This window comes from Perca fluviatilis, chromosome 4, assembly GCF_010015445.1.
Source record: "Perca fluviatilis chromosome 4, GENO_Pfluv_1.0, whole genome shotgun sequence".
Classification (NCBI taxonomy): domain Eukaryota; kingdom Metazoa; phylum Chordata; class Actinopteri; order Perciformes; family Percidae; genus Perca; species Perca fluviatilis.
Window position 1 is genome coordinate 27,967,139 of NC_053115.1, and position 19,329 is coordinate 27,986,467.

The window sequence follows — 19,329 nt, forward strand, 5'->3', positions numbered from 1 at the left end:
CTTTGAAGTCCTCAGCATTGCAGAGAAAGATGTGCTTGTAAATGAGCAAACAATGAGTGAATGAATTTGTTATTTGTATCATTCTTATGCTCATTTTCATTCTAAATGTATTTGCTCAACACCTAAAATAAGTATTTAGATTGTTGCCGTGTTATTCTACCAAATACTGGAATAGACATTTGGCTTAATAGCCTTATTCATTAATTGTGGATTAATATGCAATACATGACATTCATACATTTATTTAATAAAACAATAGATAACAAAACAAAGAGATTTAGTTGGTACAATGAACAAAGATAAATCATAAGTCTCCTTCTGGCAAACCTAAGGAGAGTGACTAAAATTACAAAAATAATAGAAAGTCTGAGTGTTGGAAGTCTCAAAAGTGGTGACAAAGGCTTTTAGAAGCCCACCTATCTATATTGTATGACAAACCCATTTACATCCTGTCATATTTAAAGAGCAACTGTATATAATTGCATTGTATCCAGGCCACTGTGTAAGTTATATATGCGCCCTACACAGTGGAGCACAGTGATAAATTATCACTATATTGCTCAATCTTTGAAATGTGTTAGAGTTGAATGAGCTCATTTACTCTGAGACTTATTTATGAATTATCTTAAGAGGTTAAGCATCTGGAATGATATAAAACTAACTTAATGGCAGAAAGGAGTGGCAAATCAAAGAAGCAAACAATTTACATGGCAGCACATACTGCATAAATCTAAGCAAACATTGGTTTGACTACCATTAAGAGTCTAATATTTTACATCTACTGCCAGAGACTGAGACATAAGAAACACATGCTTATTTGTGCAATACCCAATCCAAGAAAATAAAGTAGTTTAAGAAACAGAAACGTTGTGGCTTCGTGGAAAGGTGATCTTAATAACACCTAAAAAAATTACAACACAGTAATTACAATTTTGCAATAACATTTGAAGCTGGGTTGAGCATAAACCTGGGCAAAGCAAACCCATCCAGTCAACAAGGAACTTGATGCAAAGCATTCTATATGAATACTTCATCACCACCTAATCTTATCATTAATGGAAAAGTGAATCCTCCTTACACACTGGTCTGCCGAGGCTTCTTATCAGGGAGGGAAAGGACAAAGGGGAAAAGTATGCCCTTCGCTGCAGAGAGGACACTCAAATTCTCATCTATGAAGCCTGGAGAGATCCCATCAGCCTCGAACCTCATGGTGAACTGGCGGTTGACGCAATAGATTGTGTTGTCCGTCGTGACACACTGGAAGGCAGGGCAGTGCTGAAGCCTTTTGGAGCTGCACTCATACCACATTCGAGCCACTGTATGGTAGCGATACACACTGACACCCAGCAGCGGGTTCACATCAAACCGATACAAAAATCTCCCCACAGCTACCATATCTGCAGTTCTGTCTTTGCTGCCTACTAACAGACTTGGCCTCCAGGTGTTGGTTTTGGGGCTGTAGCGCAGTAGCATATATCTAAGAGTTCCCCCCGAAACAAAAAGCTCTCCGCTGCACACTGTCACGTGATGTGCCACAGCAAATGTTTCATTAGGCAGTGGAGCCACAAAAGTCCATCTGTCCAATCGCGGGTCATAGCGCTCCACTGAGGAGAGGCACTCCCCTCCAATGGCGTAGATGTAGCCCTCCAGAGCTGCCAGTTTGCAGCGAGGCCTGGCTTCATTCATAGGACTGATCTCCTTCCAAATTGATGTCAAAGGATTGTAGCAAAACACTCGCTTTGAGGGCGTCATTTCTCTGTCTGTGCCCTGACAGCCCAGTGCCACAAATAAGTAGTTATCCATTGTGCACATGGCACAGGCTTTAGAGATGACCTCCTGAGGGATTAGGCAGAGTGTGTGCCAGGTGTTTTTGTGGTCATCATAACAGTACACTGCACTGGATGTCCTCCTCTGCTCTGTCTCTGCTGTCTGCCCTCCTGTGTTCCTCGCCCAGTCTTGAGGGTCCATATCTGCCACCATGACAAACCGTCTCCCTTTCATTCTCAGCTTCTGGATCTGCTCGCGCTCACCAGCCATTAGCCGCCCATAAAGGTTGGGGTCCCTGAGCACCTGGAGGTAGTTGTCTGACATGACACCCAGGGCAGCTTGCTGCACAGAGGTCTGGCCATGTTTCTTGGCCAGACAGAGTGTCTCCAAACAGTTACCCAGATCGAGTTTACTCTTTAAGCTTTCTAAATCTGTGCCGTCGAGAGTTTTTGCTGGAAGGTGTAAAAATGCTGCTACCGTCTCTAGATCTGCCCCCTCCTTCACATTGAGGCCTTTGCTGTCTGTAGAGTGATGGATCATAGGGTGACCGGAGATGGACTCATTGCTGGTTTGGGCCAGAGAGTGAGTCACTGGAGTTGAGGCTCTTGTGTTTAGAAAGGGGATGGGAAGCTCCGACTGCTCTGCTGCAGACAGATAGCTCTCCTTGCGTAGGAGTACAGGCCTTGCAGGGTGCCTAAGTTTGAGGCTTCCAAGGGAGGAGGGATCCTCAACAGTGCTTTGTGGAAAAACCAGATCACGCATGATGATGGGGCTCAGAGAGGGCGGAGATTCTGTGAGGCTGCTGCCACGACTTCCAAGCTCCACTGGTTGATACTCGGAGTTCCTCTCGTACTGACCCAGCACAGCGTTTGAATCTGTAATAGAATGAGAGGAAGACTCAACATAGTAATCATATATCTTTCCGCGCACAATCTGCTCTCCTGTTCCCTCGAGCACCACGTTGGCATCCTCCACTTTGATCTCTGCCTTGGAGAGGAAGCTAGAGTAGGCCCCCTGGTGCTCCAAGTCCTGCCTTAACTCCCTGCCCACACCCACGCTGCCCTCCAGCTTCTGCAAAAAGCAAGGCAATCGGCGCCCCGTTGTACTGGCCATCCCACTCTCAGTTCGATGAGGAAGGTTCAAAGCAGATCCAAATGAAATATTACTGGTGGCAACCACTGCCTGCTTCTGATGAGTGAGTATCTGTCCTTTTATGCTGATATCTTGGTCACTATACGACATTCTAAATGCATCCTCACTTTTTTCTGCTCGGCATGGACATTCAGCCGGCGTTTCCTCGGTGCTGTCCGATGTCAGGTCATCAGAGGCCGAGTCTGGGTGCGAGGGTCCGGGTCGCTTGCCCCCATCATCGCTGTCATGTTTTGGTGGGCTTTGACATCGTAGTGTCATCTTGCAGTTTTGGCAGGTTGCATTTTCTGGCTCTTTGTTGTCTTTGACGCACAGCTGAATTTTCTTTGCATCCCTGGAGCTGTAGAACCTGTAGGCCCATGAAACCAGCAGCACGGCAGCCACAGAGAGACTCAGTTTCAACACCAGCTGCATGTCGAACTGGACTCCTAAGAGATTTGCAATGGGCATAGCTGTGGCAGTGATGGTGGGGACGATTGGTTGACTGATCCTATTGAATGTTATTGTCAATGCGTCTCAGTTGACGGTAGCATGCTGTCTGGTTTTCATTGTAAAAGAGCTGCTGTGATCTCATGACTGCGCCTCTTTGCCCAAAGGATCACGTGTAAAATGATACGTCTAAAGGGACTATTTGCATCACTGGCTCTGTAGAGGCGGGGCACTAGTCATGCTGGTCACCTGTGGCAAGTCAGATTCAATAACCATACACAGACTATGTAAATCCTTCATAGATCAATATTTGGTTATGCAATTTGCTGACTCACCCAAGCTTTACCGATAACTAGCCAAAAGGCATCTGAATACATTCTAATCCTCTTTGTTTGTGCTCTGTTGTTGTTGTGGCATATTTTGCTCTTTGGAGTGGTTCAGGTCATTCTTTATTATGCCAATTTGTGAAACTGTCTGTAAAAAAAAAAAGTCTGTATAAATATCATGGCAGATCACGCTCCTTAACTTGCTAAAACAAACGGCTGGAGCTGCAGGAGGGAAACATGGTTTGAATAAGGGGTGGGGAGTTATGATAGGTGACATTTATCAAGTACTTAATAACCATGATACATCTGTTTGCACAGCCATGCCACAGATCAAAGGTCCTTTTCTGTGCCAGCGCAGATGCTAAAATGACTCCCTCTAAAGATAAGCTGAAGATTGCTGACGGAAAACAAAATGGCAGTCACTTGGTATTATAAACACAGCACTGTAAATAATACAGATAACAGATGGAAAGAGTGTCCACAGAGAAACCTGACAGTGTAATTCATTTCCATACACTATACCGAACATACATCTCTGTCATGTCTCTCAGTTGGTGCTGTCAGACTGTCATTTGTGTTGCCGATATAACACAGTTAAGGGAGTGTGCGGTCAGCAACAGTACAGTGTTGTTGTTTTTTTAGAAGCACTCTGTGGAGCATTTTGAAGATGCATCACATGGAGAGGCATAGAGAGGGTGTGTCAGGTGTCCAAGCTGACACGGGCGCTGTTTGGTCATCCGATAGCCAAGCCTGTAGACGATATAAAGGAAACCCGATTCATGGTTGACCACTGAATAATTCACAGATGGGCCAAAGAGGCTTCTTTCTATCCTCACCATTGCTCCCAGCTCAGGTGAACTATCAGAACACCGCTGAGAAAAAAACAAGAGGACAGTCAGCCATGTGCATTGTAGTGTGGCACTTTCCCTTCTTCTTGCTTGTGCCATCCATGATAGGTGTGCAACATGCGACTGAACAAGAACAGAAGGCCCAAAAGACATTTTTTCAGCAGATGTTTCCTATTTTCTTGTATAGCTATGGAGATAAGTAAAGCACGGTGGACAGAGTAGTGGTGTGTGTGTGTGTGTGTGTGTGTGTGTTGTGGGGGTGTAGTCAAGAATAAAGCTTAGAATTTTTAAGTCATCAACTTTTTAAGGAAATAACATAATTTTAAGAAGCTGAGGTGGCTCAAACTTTATCCATATGAACCTACACCTAAATGAATAAATAAACCAAAACAGCATTGACGTATAATGGGCAAACAGAACAATTTCTTTACATGTGAATAAAAGGTGCACACAAAAGCTGGCTCTTCTTTTCACATTGATGTCCCTATAATTAAGGACAATTACGACTGAAGGGAACAATTAAATGCTTCATATTCATGGCTAAAATAAGAAGTATTTCTTTCTGGGTAACAGGATATGTACAGTAAGTATTTAAAAGGGTCACATTTATTGTCTGTTGGATCTTTTTGGGTCCACTAATTTTGATATATTTAAGTTACATGAAGTGTTCATACGTACTAATAACTTGCGGACATTTGTAATACACACATATGCACATACACACAGTGTGTCATGATGTACTTTTCTATTGGTAGGACAGGTAAGACAATGTGCACATTCTCTAACAGAAGTTAAGAAGAAATAGCAATCAAACTATTTTTCTCTCTTGAATCCCAAGTGAATGAAAAAAGTTTTTTTTTTAAAAGTGCATGTTAAATAAAAAATTAAAATGATAGCTGAGTTATAATGCTATACAGTGGGTGGACAAAGATGTGTGAACTTTGCTTCCCTCACTGGAATAATTCAAAGTGCATGTGACTGTTAATACGGTTTGTGCTATGCAGCTCTCATCTCCAGAATGCAGGAATATGGATTGTACTTTGGCAAGGTGAGCCAATATCCCAAACGGGTAGGTCTTTCTATTCGACTAAGCTTGAAAAATCTCCCCTCTTACCTCTCACCTGGTTCAATCCCTTAATCCCTTACTACATGTTCTGTCCTTAGAATAGCTTAAATTGCAATTCTTGTGAAGTCCAAAAAATGCAGGATTAGTCTGCATTAAGCCACCCTACACTGTGTGTGCGAGAGTACAAACTGGAAAGGGTTAACAACAATGTCAGAATCTCCTTTAAAAGTCATGTTGGGCCCTCTGTTGTGTTTTGACTATAATTATTTTACAACAAGGTGCCCATGCCTTTGAGAGGGGAAAACAAATTATGAATTGTGCTGTATCTAATGTACTTTGTTTTGTGGACTTGATTGGTTAAATAAATGAATATAAAAAGGTTAAAAATAAATAAAAACACATGTCATGTTGGGGTTGGTACAATCAGAAATATCCGAAAAAAAAGCAGTTTTTGGAGCTTGGCTGTAATTGAGCAGGCATAAAAGTCTCTAAGAGTCTCTGTCTCCAGGCAGACTGTCCCTCGAATTTAAAGTAAAGTCAAGGCTTGTAAGTTTTATCATCTCTCCATTTTAATACAGGTGAAATGAAACAAATGCAACAAACCTGTTTACACACGCTGCCTCAAGTGAGCACCTCCCTGGAATGGCGGCTAAAACGATCCTACTAGTACTGTAGATGTCTGGGTAAGAGTTACGTATTGTACACAATGCAGGTCACTTAAGATAGTATGTCACAAGTGAATAACTGGATTACAGGCCAGTGACAATGAGTTGAAGTGCCGTCAATTGCAACACACCAAAAAGGAGAAATAATCTTCAAACGTCACATGCACCACAACCCCAAAACAGCAGACATATGTTAGATTTTTTTTTTTTTTTTTTTTTTACTCTGTCCTTGGAGACCTGCCATAGAGATATAAAAAGCCCAAATGAGAAACAAAAAGGCTGTTAATGTTTCTGTCCTTTCAGCCAAGAATTGTCACTGAGAACAGTGTTGAATGAAGTACAAACAAAGGTGGGGAAGTGTAAGCTCCAACTGTATCAGCAACCATCCCTCACCATTACCCATATAACCTCTTTAATTATTTTCAATATTTACACTGATGTACACAAAATACACTCAAAAAAGGAGATTTTTTTTTTCTTCTAGTTTCTCAATGCGTTTAAATCCTCTTGTACATTCCGCGCCATCAGAAAAAAAGCAATACTTGTATATCAATAAAAAAAAAAGAATGTTCTCTTGAATCATCTGTGTTTGTTCCTCCGTGGTTTATCAGCGTGTTCCTAATCAGGTGCATCCCAGGACATGTAACAGATTGGAGTGGTTCATATGGTAGCACATCCTAAGCCAGTTCCACTTTTCAACTTTCAGTCAACACCAATGACATTTTGACTTAACGAAATAAAATCCAAATGCTTCTTTTCTTTTTCCATTTCAAATCAACAGATTTTATTGATCAACAGGCAGACGTGGGACAAGAAACAAAAAAAGGTGTAACTGGGCAGGGCTATATAGGGAGGTGGTTATTGTCATGTTCATCACGTTGTTCTTTTGATATCATTATCTTGGTTAATATTTTATTACAAAACACAGTGGAGCGCCATCCTGTGATGGCACTTTTTCCTGATCGACTGACGCATGGAGGGCCTGTTGATGACTGGAAAAGGCTTGCAGGGTTTGTGGAAAATGTGTGTGTGTGTGTGTGTGTGTGTGTGTGTGTGTGTGTGCATGTGTGGAAGTTTGTCTAAGAAGGGCAAGTGTGTGTGTGTCTTGCATGAGAGGTTTCACGTCAGTTCCACTGTCACTGTGAGGACAAGTGCCATCCACGTTAGTCCGAGCACGTCCACGCGGGAGGCTCCATCTACAAACACCAAAGAAACAGTCAATACAACACTCTTCTACTCATCAATCAGAAAAGTCATATTTCTTAAACAGTGTTTCAATACATTAAAGCTATAGTGCGCAGTTTCTGTCGCCCCCATGAGGAATTCTAAGCCTTCGGTGATCACGCACCACCCCCACTCCTCCTCCACGCAGATGCTAGTAGCGTTAACCCGTCAAATCAACGAGGACATGGTAGGATTAAAAAAAAAATGATGGACTCTTCAGAAGAGGTTATTATGTTGTAATTTTTATGTCCTCTTCGTTTCCAAAGCTGAAAGCGAAAGTTGGCGGACTACACCATTTTGTAAACTTAGCCAAACTGAGAAATACAGAGAGAGTTGTGTGGAGCTTATAGTCTTGATTAGCTTTGTATCAACTCATTTGGCAATGGCTTGAATGTAACCGACGTTCATTAATATAAAATAGTTGCGCACTATAGCTTTGATTCTCAATTTTTATGACTCCTAAAGCCTGTTCAAATGCAATTGAGTGTGAAATGAGTGTTATTGAAGTAACCTGGAATTTGCTTACAACATTTGCTTACTCCTGAATAAGCTGTATGGTATTTTAGTAAAACTAGTGCTTAAATTGGGCAGATAATACATATTTGATACATATTAATACATTTGAAAGTTCTTTTTAAAACCACTGAAGTACTCTGTGCTATTCTATACTTACAAAACACAAACAAATCAACAACAATCAAATAAAAAAGTGTATGACATAAATAGACAACCTTGAGTGGCCCTCGTACTAAAAATCTACAGCAGCTTTCAATGTGAAACTTGTCACCGTCACTTGAAGTCAAATTTGTTTCTTGGACTAGAGTTGTAGTGACTTGCTGACAGTGAAACCCTGAGAGGACAATTATATTAACCTGTCTTTGTATACAGTACATTCATATTGGAAAATCTTCTCCATGTGTTTATTTGAAGTACACACTAATGATATACGGTCAAGTCAATTTTATTTATGTAGCCCAATATCACACACAGCCTCAAGGGACTTTCAAACTGTACAGCATACAACACCATCTATGCTCCCTTCATTCCAATAAGGAAAAAGGCTGAGTATAGGGCTACCACCCCAAAATAATCCCACATGGCCTTTGTTGCAGTTTAGACTAACACAAAGATCCTTTTTTTCCCATATTTGAAGAATCCTCAAAATGGAGCTATTAGAAGTGGAATCCCTATTTTTTTCTCTTCTGTTTGACGCTTTGGACTTGTAGTTCTAAGGCCCACAGCAGGAATGCTAGATTATAGAGGATAGATCAGCAGCTCCATCAGCAGCTTTTTGCTGTTATTGTTTTCTGTAGCTCCCTCATGGGCACGCTACAGAGAGGACAGTGGAACTGGAGCTGCTGTGGGAGGAAAGTTGTGTCTGCCTGTGGGTGTGGCTTTGCTGACATTTACCAACAGTTTGTTCCGATTGTGCCAACATTGTGGCTAAACCAACAATCCCAATCACAATGTGAGCCTGACCACATCGGGGTGTGGCTAGACTCACCTCAGACAATATTTCATCATCCAGACTCACGAGACATGAGCTTTAACCCGCCCCCTGACTTTTGATGACAGACATTTTGTATCCTGCAGCAAGTTACGCTATGGATAAATAAAAGTGGGGCGCAGTGGATGCAACAAGAGTGGTGTAAATTATTATTTATTTATTCATTTATTTAGTTATGACCCTGTAATGCCTCCATACATCAGGTCTCGTGAGTCTGGAGGATAAAATATTGTCCGCTTAGAAATGTTGATTGCATCATAAACAACTGAATCCTATGTTTGTCAGGATTGTTTAAATTGAACTATCACGGTGATGACTCCCTAATAAGTAAATCCCAACAGAACGTTATAATCTGACATTTCATACCTGGCATATTCTACTCAAATCATACAACATGAGACAATAACAACTGGATCTTCTCAATAAGTACTTCATCTCATTCTGTAATGGGCTCATCCAACCATAAGATCATCATCTGAGGTCCCCTTCCAATCCACAATCATAGATGCAAGTCGCCCAGCCATCTGTTTGCCTTCAGTTTTTGGCTCAGAACTCAGTGCATTTTCTGCCAACCTGAATCTGAACTGGGATTGATTTCAGAGGCAACGTGCTCTTTTTAATAAAGGATTACTCTACCTCAGTTGTGCTGGCAAATGCCAGCTGAAAAACACAACACTTTCTTTTTGCATATGACTACATGAATTAGAGTCAAGTTTGCTGCTTTTACGAACCTACTTGATATTTCTGACTGCAGCTACAACACATCTGTTTACACTCCTACCAGTCTGGTTCCTGTCTCTGATCTGACCTCTCTTCTAAAAGAGGATCTGAATTAGAATTTTGCACGGCGCTATGGAAAATGACAGATGTAGCATGCCTGCCAAAAAAATTAAAATGCAGATTACTTGGTCATGGCTTTTATGTTATTGTTATTTTTGAGTCAATGAATGCAAAGTTCATCAGCTGAGGCTTTGTTGGGTGTAATGAATTTCTCTTTATGATTGTAGAACCGCCTCTCAGCCGATACGATGCATTGGCTTGAATGACGGGACAACCCCAAACTGTTGATACTTCCACCAGCCCAGGCTGACAGGTACAGTTCTAGGCGGCAGAAAACATGGCAGATTTTTGTCCTCAATTTCACACGTCTTGAATTCAATTCATTGCCATACAGTGTGGCTTGACAAGTTGTCGGGGAGAGTGGGATTCTGACAAAGATGAATGAATATAAACCCTCGTGGGAAGCATAGTTTTCTCGTCGGCTGATTGATTGACGGCGTTGGTCCTTCGCACTCGCGCCGGGCGAGGAGTTGCATATTCAGCCATTAAGCAATCAGACACTTGTGTGGTGACCTCTTGGGGCCATGTTGTACACCAATTTGACTTGCATGCAAGGCATGTCTGCGCGTCCATGCTGACCTGATTCTGTCCTTGCTGTGACACACCTGCTTCGGCGCTTACCATAGCATTTGCATATACAGATTTGCATCCCTACGATATGACTGGCAGAGACGGGGGAAAGATGGCGAAAAGAGAGAGAAAAAAAAAAAAAAAAAAAAAAAAAGAGGGGAGGAGAGGAGAAAAAAAAAAAAAAAAAAAAAAAAAGAAAAAAGGGAGAAAAGAAGAGAGAAAAAAAGAAAAAGAGAGAGAGAGAAGGGGAAAAAGAGCAAAAGGAAGAGAGACGGGGAGATTGAGTAGGGGAGAGGATGAGAGACACATGATGTCATCTCGTCTGACTATACCAGTTCGGCTTAAAGACAGCCCCCCCTTGCCATCTGCTTTGGGAAGCTGTTCACACTCTACGCTGGGGCAAACATGGGCGTCACACACATACACAAGGGACTATACACTATGAAATCATCGTTTTTCAGTTCATCAACGACAGCTCAAAAACTATTACAGTACAGGTGTTTTATTGATTCTTGCTTCATGGCACAGAAGTTAAACATTTACATTACATCATGATGTATTTTACAGAATAACAATCAGGTTTATTTCACTAATCACTAATAAATGCATACCTATGTGGACTGACTATTTTATCCCATTTATCAAGTCTTGTTTATACAAACTAATCTACATGATCTGTTAAAGAGTCTATTCCTGTATCTTAACTATTGTTATTATTATTATTAGACATTACACACATATAGTCTTGGTGACTCCAATATATGGCCCTTTAGCCTTTTTTTACACTACAGAATAAACTGCACTAACCATAAGGCCTGTGTGCCTGCATCCAAATCTAAGATTGTGATCTATGCTGAAGAGGAAAAGTAGGAAATATAAGTATGATCGAAGGGAGAGAGATAAATCAAGTGAGGGAAAGAGAGGAAATAAGGGTGGTGAAAAAGCAAGCAGAAATGGATGAAACGGGAAGAGACGTTGGCACTGGGAGACAGAAAGTGAGTATGAAAAGTCAGAGAGGAGGAGAGGAGAGACAAGCAGAGAGATGGAAGTAGAAAGAGGGAGGGAGTGGCAGAAAAAAGGGAGAGATGGAAAGGTTGTTGTCACAGCCCTGCGGCTTCTCCTGACAATCCCTCATCTTTACATATGATAATCTCAGGAGCCGCAAATGAGCCACTACCGCACATATGAAACACCAATAATCTCACACTCAACCAAACGTGGTTAGTCATTGGAAGAGGCTTGCTGCCTGCTGCTACTGAACATCGCCGAACATTAATCCTGACTGAATCACTCTCGAGCAGTCTATCTGAGAAAATGCATTCAGGACAGAATGAGAAACATCCACCTGTCAATACTTTGAATGCTGAAACCACAGTCTCCCAAAGAATTTGCTTCTCCGATCAATGCCGCTTTTATGCACACATTTTCTGAGTAAAAAAAAAAAGACTGCAGTGTCACATTTTGTTCTCATATTACATACAGCGTCTCTGGAAATATGACAAATATGATGATGTATAATGAAACACACTGAAAGATATCAATTTCTGTGGCTGAAATACTTACTGTTCTGATTCTGTGTGTTTTTCATCATGCTTGGATTTTCTGTTGGAAAGAAAGAAGAAAAGATCAAAAAATGTAGCTGAGAGACCGAGTTACTCAGTGAATGAAGGGGGGAATTAATCAGAGGATAAAGAGCATGAGAGGGAGAAAGACAGAGAAAAAGAAGAAAAAAAATTGTCATCTCTGACAGAGGTTGCAGCTTTCTAATGAAGCTGAACTCTAAAGTTCCTGAAACACATTTTAAATGGCACATCCCCAGTGAGGAACACAGGGCCTGCTAATGGAAGTGGGAACACAGAGTGCTGCACCAGAACAACCACGACACTTTTAGCAGCAGTGAAACCAGGAAACTACAGCTGTGACCAGTCTGGGAAAGAGGTTTAGATAAATTGACTCCACCTTTAATAAGCAGCTCCAATGTCTACCCTGCCCAGTACACTCTGACAGTATATTTTCAAAGTTCTCGGAGGGATAAAGTAATTGCAAAAGAAGAAGCGGGAGGGCTTGCAGAGTATTAGCAACACGCCTAAATTCCACTTTGTGAGATATTTTCTGACCTCACATACTATGGGCAGGTGGAAGCTACATATAATACAGCACACTAGTGTGAAACTCTTCCGGTCTCACTGCAACCACATTAACATAGCAGCTCCTCTGAGAAGCACAGGGAAATTAGTGTGTGCACTCTGCATATGCACGCTGGTGTTTGCTTGCTCCTGCAAATTTGCATAAGCACACATATCTGTGTGTTTCTGCATGTGTGTGCAATTTGGTTGTCTGCCTGTGTGTGTGTGTGTGTGTGTGTGTGTGTGTGTGTGTGTGTGTGTGTGTGTGTGTGTGTCACTGCCCGGCTCCCCAGTGCTGACTCACTTCACAGTAATCTCAGAGGGTATTATCACTGAGGGTGGCTAAAGATGTACATCATCAAGACGTGAGTGCTGCCTGTCGTCAGTGGAGAGTCTCTATACCACGCCGTCATTATTCTCTATTATTTCTGATGATTTATACTGAACACTTTGCCAAGCTAGCAGAGCCCCCAAATACTTCTATCTCTTGGCCCCCGGCAGAGAGAGAGAAGTGTCTCATATCAAGGCCACGGGGGGGCGGTGCCAAGGTCACTTAATCATCATTTACTTCCCCTAAGCGTGAGTAGAAGCAATCTACAAGGAGCAGACAGACAGATGGGCCATACTAGGCACGTAGCCGATGACACCTGAGGGTGCATCAGGGTGTTAAATAGACATTAGTGCTCTTCCTAGCAAAACGCCTCCCAAGGTAACGCCTCCCTAAAGTGGCACTTTCCCTTTAAAGTGGGTTCTTATTAGGTCCGCCCAGTAATTTGTACATTTGTGACGTACTTTAAACCCTGTTCACAGGAGTGTTTCGGGCGGAGGATTAAAAAAAAACAAAAAAAAACATAATGGATACAATGTTCTTTGTTTCAGGCTCGATGAAGTACGAAAATGGTGTCGACCTGATTTACGTTAATAGGGCACTTCAGGGCTGAAGTGAATGCGTGTGCGTGCAACACACATTTCTACATTTAATAAAACTATTTCTCCTGTTTCTCTTATGTGTCTTGTCTTCAGTAATAGTACACGTGTCAAAAGTCCTTTTCAGCCATGGAATGTGTAACATTGCTGTTGATATATACATATATATATATATATATATATATATATATATAAGGTCTTCTGGACTTTCAAACATAGGTCTCTGTTATGTAAATGTTCTATAACTACTCTTATCCAACATAACATCCATTATGGAAAGAGCTGCAATGCTTGCACGACATTTAGCATCTGGTATGCTGAAGGGATTAGTACCACTGCTGAGGGACAGTGGGGGAAAATAATTACATCAAGGAAGTGTTCACAGTTCTCTTAGGGCCTGCATCAATGACGGATTTTAAAACTTATTTTGTAGTTGAAGCTTTAATTAATGATAATGCTGTCCTGGCTCCTAAATGGTGGAATGATCTCCCTATTGACATCAGGACGGCCAAAAGCCTTCGCATCTTCCGCCGCAGGTTAAAAACACATCTCTTCTGACTGCATCTTGGATGACAAAAAAAAAAAAAAAAATTACAGGTGTACTTTCATATGGCTCTTTTTAGTTTGGGTTATTTAAAGCTAACGTACTTGTACTTACTACTTGCTGTCCGAAGTATGTACCTTTGTTTTGGATAAAAGTGTCAGCAAAATGACACGTAATGTAATGATCATTGTGAGTGTGAGGGAGGCTAGCCCGTGCTTTTCACTTGTGGACACACCCAAATAAACTTCAATATCATAATTCAATAGATAGAATTAAGAAATCTGATGCCTAATAATTTATTCAAATAATGTCTGCATATTTAAAACGGTGTATGCTGTAGTCTTTCTGTAAATGTGAAGTCTTTTAAATCAGACTGAAGTCATGTGTGATTGACATTGGGACTTTTGCCGAAAAGTGTTGTGGGCTTATTCAAACATTGGGACCAACATGTGAAATTGCCATCATATTTACATTTGAAAATGGGTAAAGAAGCCAACACCCGTTTAGCTAAAGCAGAACTTATTTGAATAAAACTCCCGTATGTCGATAGAGCTTTCTGATGAGGCTCAGAAAGGCAGATCCCAGTTCTTCCAAGAGTGTCCAGAGTAAACAGATCCAGAGGAGCAAGACACACAGACATAATAGAGCCTGTAAGCAATCCAGCTCACATCAACACCAGTAAATAGACTACTTCCAGGTTCCGATGAACATGTTACTTTGGTGTAGCCATTGAACAATGTGCTTTTCTGACACTGTCAGAAGAAAAGGTGCTTTGATTTCATCATGGTGTTTAAGTGATAGCAGTTCAAGACATGCCATTGATGGAATACTGACTAAATCCCTTGCTGGAGAATAGATAACGTCACTAAGTGCAGCCTTAAAAAGAATGTGTTGTTGCGCCAATTAGGAATACAATCTCTTATTAATCACACACTTAGCTGCATTAATGATTCATACCTAAAAGCGGTCACATAAATCTTATAAGTATTTTTCAAAGATACTGTAGATACATGAAATGAGTTTTGTAGAATTATGTAATTTTCTGTGACATTCAAGTGTGTAATTGTATTCTAAGTGTTCTAGATAATTCTTGTGCACCCAAGTTGTACAGTCACAGAAAGAAAAATCTTTTTCATATTCATTGTCTTCTAAATAATTAATCAAACTTAAATGTGATTTCAATTTAACTGCTAGTGTAGTAGCCACTCCAGAATGGGGTCAGGGCGTGTTGCCGAATTGAGCATACATACCAAAGACTATGAGGCGAGTGTGCGTATCCGTGGAGCCCAAAGGATTCTGGGCCGTGCAGCGATACATGGAGCCGTTGAGCTCGGCTGGCACTCTCTCCAGAATCAGCTCCTTCCCATCTCGCTCGGCGCTGCCATCCAGCAGGCGGCCGCCTACTCGAGTCCAGGTGAACAGGGGCTCGGGGAACACCTCATTCTATCAACACCCAGCACCCACATAGGATGGAGAGAAAAAATAGGAAGAGAAAGGAGAAGAAAAAAGAGATAGAGTGAAAGAGAGGGGGGGGGGGTGAAACGGTGTTGCAAAGAAAGTCTGTGAGGCTCAGCCAAAAGATTAAGAGCAAAGGATACATGAATAATACAAGCTCCAATTTTCCCCTAATGCAACGGCAAGTTAACAACATGCATTAATAATCAACACTTCACTTTATAACAGCTTTTTTTCTCCTCACATTTTTTAACCCTCCAGAGAAACCACCTCCTCATTTCCAATTTAAAAATATAACCCTCAATGAAGCATTATTTCATTCATATCGGTGGGTTAACATGTCCATAGAGGATAAGAAGACACAGTAAGAGCTCATGTACCATTCCACCTCGGCGGTATTAGGTTTTGCTTCTTTGTGTTCCTTCTCACACCAGTGGACTATCATTCTACACTGAACAAGTGTAGATCACTATTTCTAGTTATTTTGGAGAAGGAAAAATATTTAAGGTATTTTTTCGTCATTCATTCAAGTGCAACTCTGCTTTAAAAAATTTAAAATTGCCAAGAGGGGACCTCCATAGTCTGTTATCGAAGTTTCTGTGGTGAGCAATTAGGGGACATAAATGGGTACAAAGACTTTTTTTGATGTCTTTTGAAAAATGGATTGTTTAGCTATATTGTTTTTAACATTTAAACATCTCCCTGTGACAAAAATACTTTGAAAATAATCATTTTGCTGGTATTATAGGTTATTTCTTTTTGGATTGAAAGAGTGTGAATAATAAGTAGGGCTACCTTTATCCTGTGGATAACATTAATATTTTTGCCCTTAATAACTTAATTTCTTGAGTCAGGAGAAAAATGTGTCAGGGTGTGCTTTGAATCATGTTAGGACTAGAGTTGTAGTTGTTTGAGCATCTTAAGGGCATTCATTATTTTCATGTAGAGTAAATGTGTGGGCATTCTTTTTGTAATGTGCATCAACAAACACATTGCATTTCTATACCAGTATCTTTAAGATTCAAGTAGATTTTAAAACTGATTCAAATGTTTCAGTCCCAAATAATCTCCCTTGACCAGTCTCCACAAGCACAGGATTCCAAAGGTCTAGTATTATGGTACTGTATCTATTAGTCTGATGTTAAATGTGTTATGAGTGATTCATTTAAATGAAAAGAAATAATTTTATTGCCGACCGTTGATCCTCATTGTTTTGTTTCTTTTTCTCTTTATATTTTCAAATACTTGTATTCCCCTGATTTCTCGCTAACCTTTCGTTTTAATACAGAGTGAAGCTTAAAACTAGTAAATTACTAAAAAATATTTTAAAAACTAGGTTCAAGAGTGTGTAGCTTGTTAAATAGTGTGTAGCAGTGTGTAGCTTGTTAAATAGCCCCACTCTAGCCAGAAAGCGCTGTGGAGGAAGCTCTGGCTAGTCCACACAGCATTCCGGGATGGGAGAAAAACGTGCTTTGGTCTATTGGCATGTCTTTAAACCAATCACAAAAGTCATGGGCGGTGCTAAGTGCCAGACGGAGCCATGGTGCCGCTGCAAAATAGCCTCGGGAAGGAACGTGTTTTGGTGGAACATGAGTACGTTCAAAAGTTGTTTTAGTCATGCGACAGAAAACTCAGATTGGACAGATAGTCTAGCTAGCTGTCTGGATTTACCCTGCAGACATCTGAGGAGCAGTTAACCATAGTCCTCAGAAATCCACCGGAGTTTAGAATTCCAACACAAAGAAAGCGGAAGGTGACAGATTTCCAGCCGAAAAGGACATACAGCAAAATTTCCGCACTTTTTGAGTCAATATCCCTCTCCATTGACTCAAAAAGTGCAATTTTAGAAATCCTACCCTGAAGCAAGAGATGTTGGTGAATTTGGTTGGCATGCACCCAAGTTCAAATGATATTCTTACTTGCCCAAACAAACACTTTAGAGTTCAGATAAACTGCTCTAATCATGCTTGGTGGAAAAGTGCCGTTGACAGCTTAAAGTGACCTACTGAAGTAGTTGTGAATTGTCTAACCTTTCAAAATAAATGTTAATAAAACAGTTCTATTTCGTATATAGGCTTTGCCCTCTAAGAGCTGTTGCTATTGGGTTAACCCCTTTGCGCATGCGCAGTCATGGATATTTATACTCTTACGTGTGCAGATACTGTATATTAGCGCAGCCAGAGATCTGCTCCCTATTTTTCTTCAGCAACAAGCAGTTTGAAGACTTCGAAGAACAGCGGCGTCCACCGTGTACTGACCACAGACCGGCTATATCCTGCCACCAGCCCTCCACCTGAGCTGCGAGGTGTGTTTTGACCCCATTCGCTGGGCTAGCACCCCGCTGGCTCGCCAGCAGTTTTGCGGCTGCTTACCGCCGGAGGAACTGAAGCGTCAGATAATGGCAACCGAGTGGACAGTCAGCTAAGTTAAGGATACCACCAGCAGCGACACCCAGACAGCCGGGGAGGGGATCTCTTTGGCGGGCACGAGTCCGCTGACTCAATCCCATGAAGACGCTTCCCTTGCCGGCTGCCCCTCCTCCCAGTTGGGAGGACTGGAGCTCGTAATGGCGGAGGATTACGGAATCCAGCCACAGCGACGGTCTCCATTCCAGGAGGGGAGCACCACCAGCGGCGTTCTGCTCTTTATCGCCTCTGGAGCGAGCGTTCTCAATCTTTTTTCGGCCGACGGAAGCCCACACCGCCATCTCCCCGAAACCAGGTCTACACTCACTCCACTGTCCGCACGTACCCATGTACCGCCTAGGTGGCTGCGGCGCTGATCAATACCGCTTTGCTAGCATGACCGCTAGCTCTGCTGTCTCTGCCATGGCCGGTAAGCTTTGGCTGTTTCCTGCTAAGGCTGCGGCAGCCACGAGCTGTTGGTAGTGGAGGGGATGCGGTAACACACCTCCTAGAGAATGGCGCTTCGGCCACAACGGCGGCACGAAGATGTGGTGGAGATAACCACTCTGATCTCAGAGCTAGAGGAGCCGCTGGCAAAGGATACCATTTTCACGTGTTCTTCCAGGGGAGGAGAACCGCGGCTTCTACTCCCGCTATTTTCTCACACCAAAAAAGACGGGCGGAATTAGTCCCCCGCACATTCTCCAAATGCATGGAGACGGCGGTTCAGTCGTTACGCAGGAAAGGCATCAGAGTCCTGTTTTATCTGGACAATCTGATCATTATGGCTCCCTCCCAGAAGAAGGCTGCGCTTCGCACTATGAAAGTCGTGCAGCACCTGCAGACACTGGGCTTTGCCACAAACTGGCAGAAGAGCTCACTTGTCCCCGCACAGACAATAGTTTATCTGGGCATGGACATAGACTCAACCATCATGAGAGCCAAACTGTCAGCGCCAAGGCTGGACGCACTGAGCTCTCTGCTGTCACGCATCACGCCTCACACAACAGTGTCGGCACTGTCTGTGATGCATCTCCTGGGCATGATGTCTGCGAGTTGGTGGTTCCCCTGGGACTCCTCCACATGAGGAAGATTCTGAGATAGTTAGAACGCACCTTGACCCTATGCGCCACAAGTGGTTGATGCTGACCATCCCTCCTTCCCTACAGTCGGACCTGGCATATTGGGGAAACTCCCGGACCCTGTCATCCGGGGTTCCCCTAGGCAGAGTGACATCACACTTAACAGTGTACACAGACACGTCCCTCACCAGCTGGGGAGGCATGTGCAAATCACAGCTGGTGGGAGGGAGATGGACAGTTTCTCCCCTCCTGCACATAAACTGCCTGGAGCTGTCCACGGTGCTGAAAGTGGTGGCAGGAAGACACGTAGTCGTACGAATAGATAACATCACAGCAGCAGCATACATAAACCGTCAGGGCGGCGTCCGCTCGGCTTGGCTGTTAGAGATAGCCTGGAGC

At 42.4% G+C, this 19,329-nt stretch overlaps 2 protein-coding genes across 3 annotated transcripts in view; both read right to left on the minus strand.

The window, feature by feature from the left end:
- Positions 1-874: 874 nt before the first annotated feature.
- Positions 875-4,769, minus strand: klhdc7a (kelch domain containing 7A). The gene has a single exon (XM_039797399.1). It carries the CDS (start codon positions 3,364-3,366, stop codon positions 1,075-1,077), a length of 2,292 nt encoding a protein of 763 aa, XP_039653333.1. The 5' UTR covers positions 3,367-4,769; the 3' UTR covers positions 875-1,074.
- A 1,363-nt stretch (positions 4,770-6,132) lies between these two features.
- Positions 6,133-19,329, minus strand: part of igsf21a (immunoglobin superfamily, member 21a) — a 222,124-nt gene continuing 208,927 nt past the window's right edge. Inside the window, exons 8-10 of one of the 2 annotated variants that reach the window (XM_039797400.1) lie at positions 15,239-15,431; positions 11,955-11,993; positions 6,133-7,446 (exon numbers count right to left, since the gene is read on the minus strand). In XM_039797400.1, coding sequence (XP_039653334.1) covers positions 7,370-7,446; positions 11,955-11,993; positions 15,239-15,431 — 309 coding nt within the window. In that variant the 3' untranslated portion in view covers positions 6,133-7,369. The remainder of the gene's footprint in view (positions 7,447-11,954; positions 11,994-15,238; positions 15,432-19,329) is intronic. The other variant, XM_039797401.1, reaches the window with a different exon arrangement.

Bases quoted from the DNA above. Each gene is read 5' to 3' on its own strand.
- klhdc7a (XM_039797399.1), bottom strand. From the start codon at position 3,366: ATGCCCATTGCAAATCTCTTAGGAGTCCAGTTCGACATGCAGCTGGTG.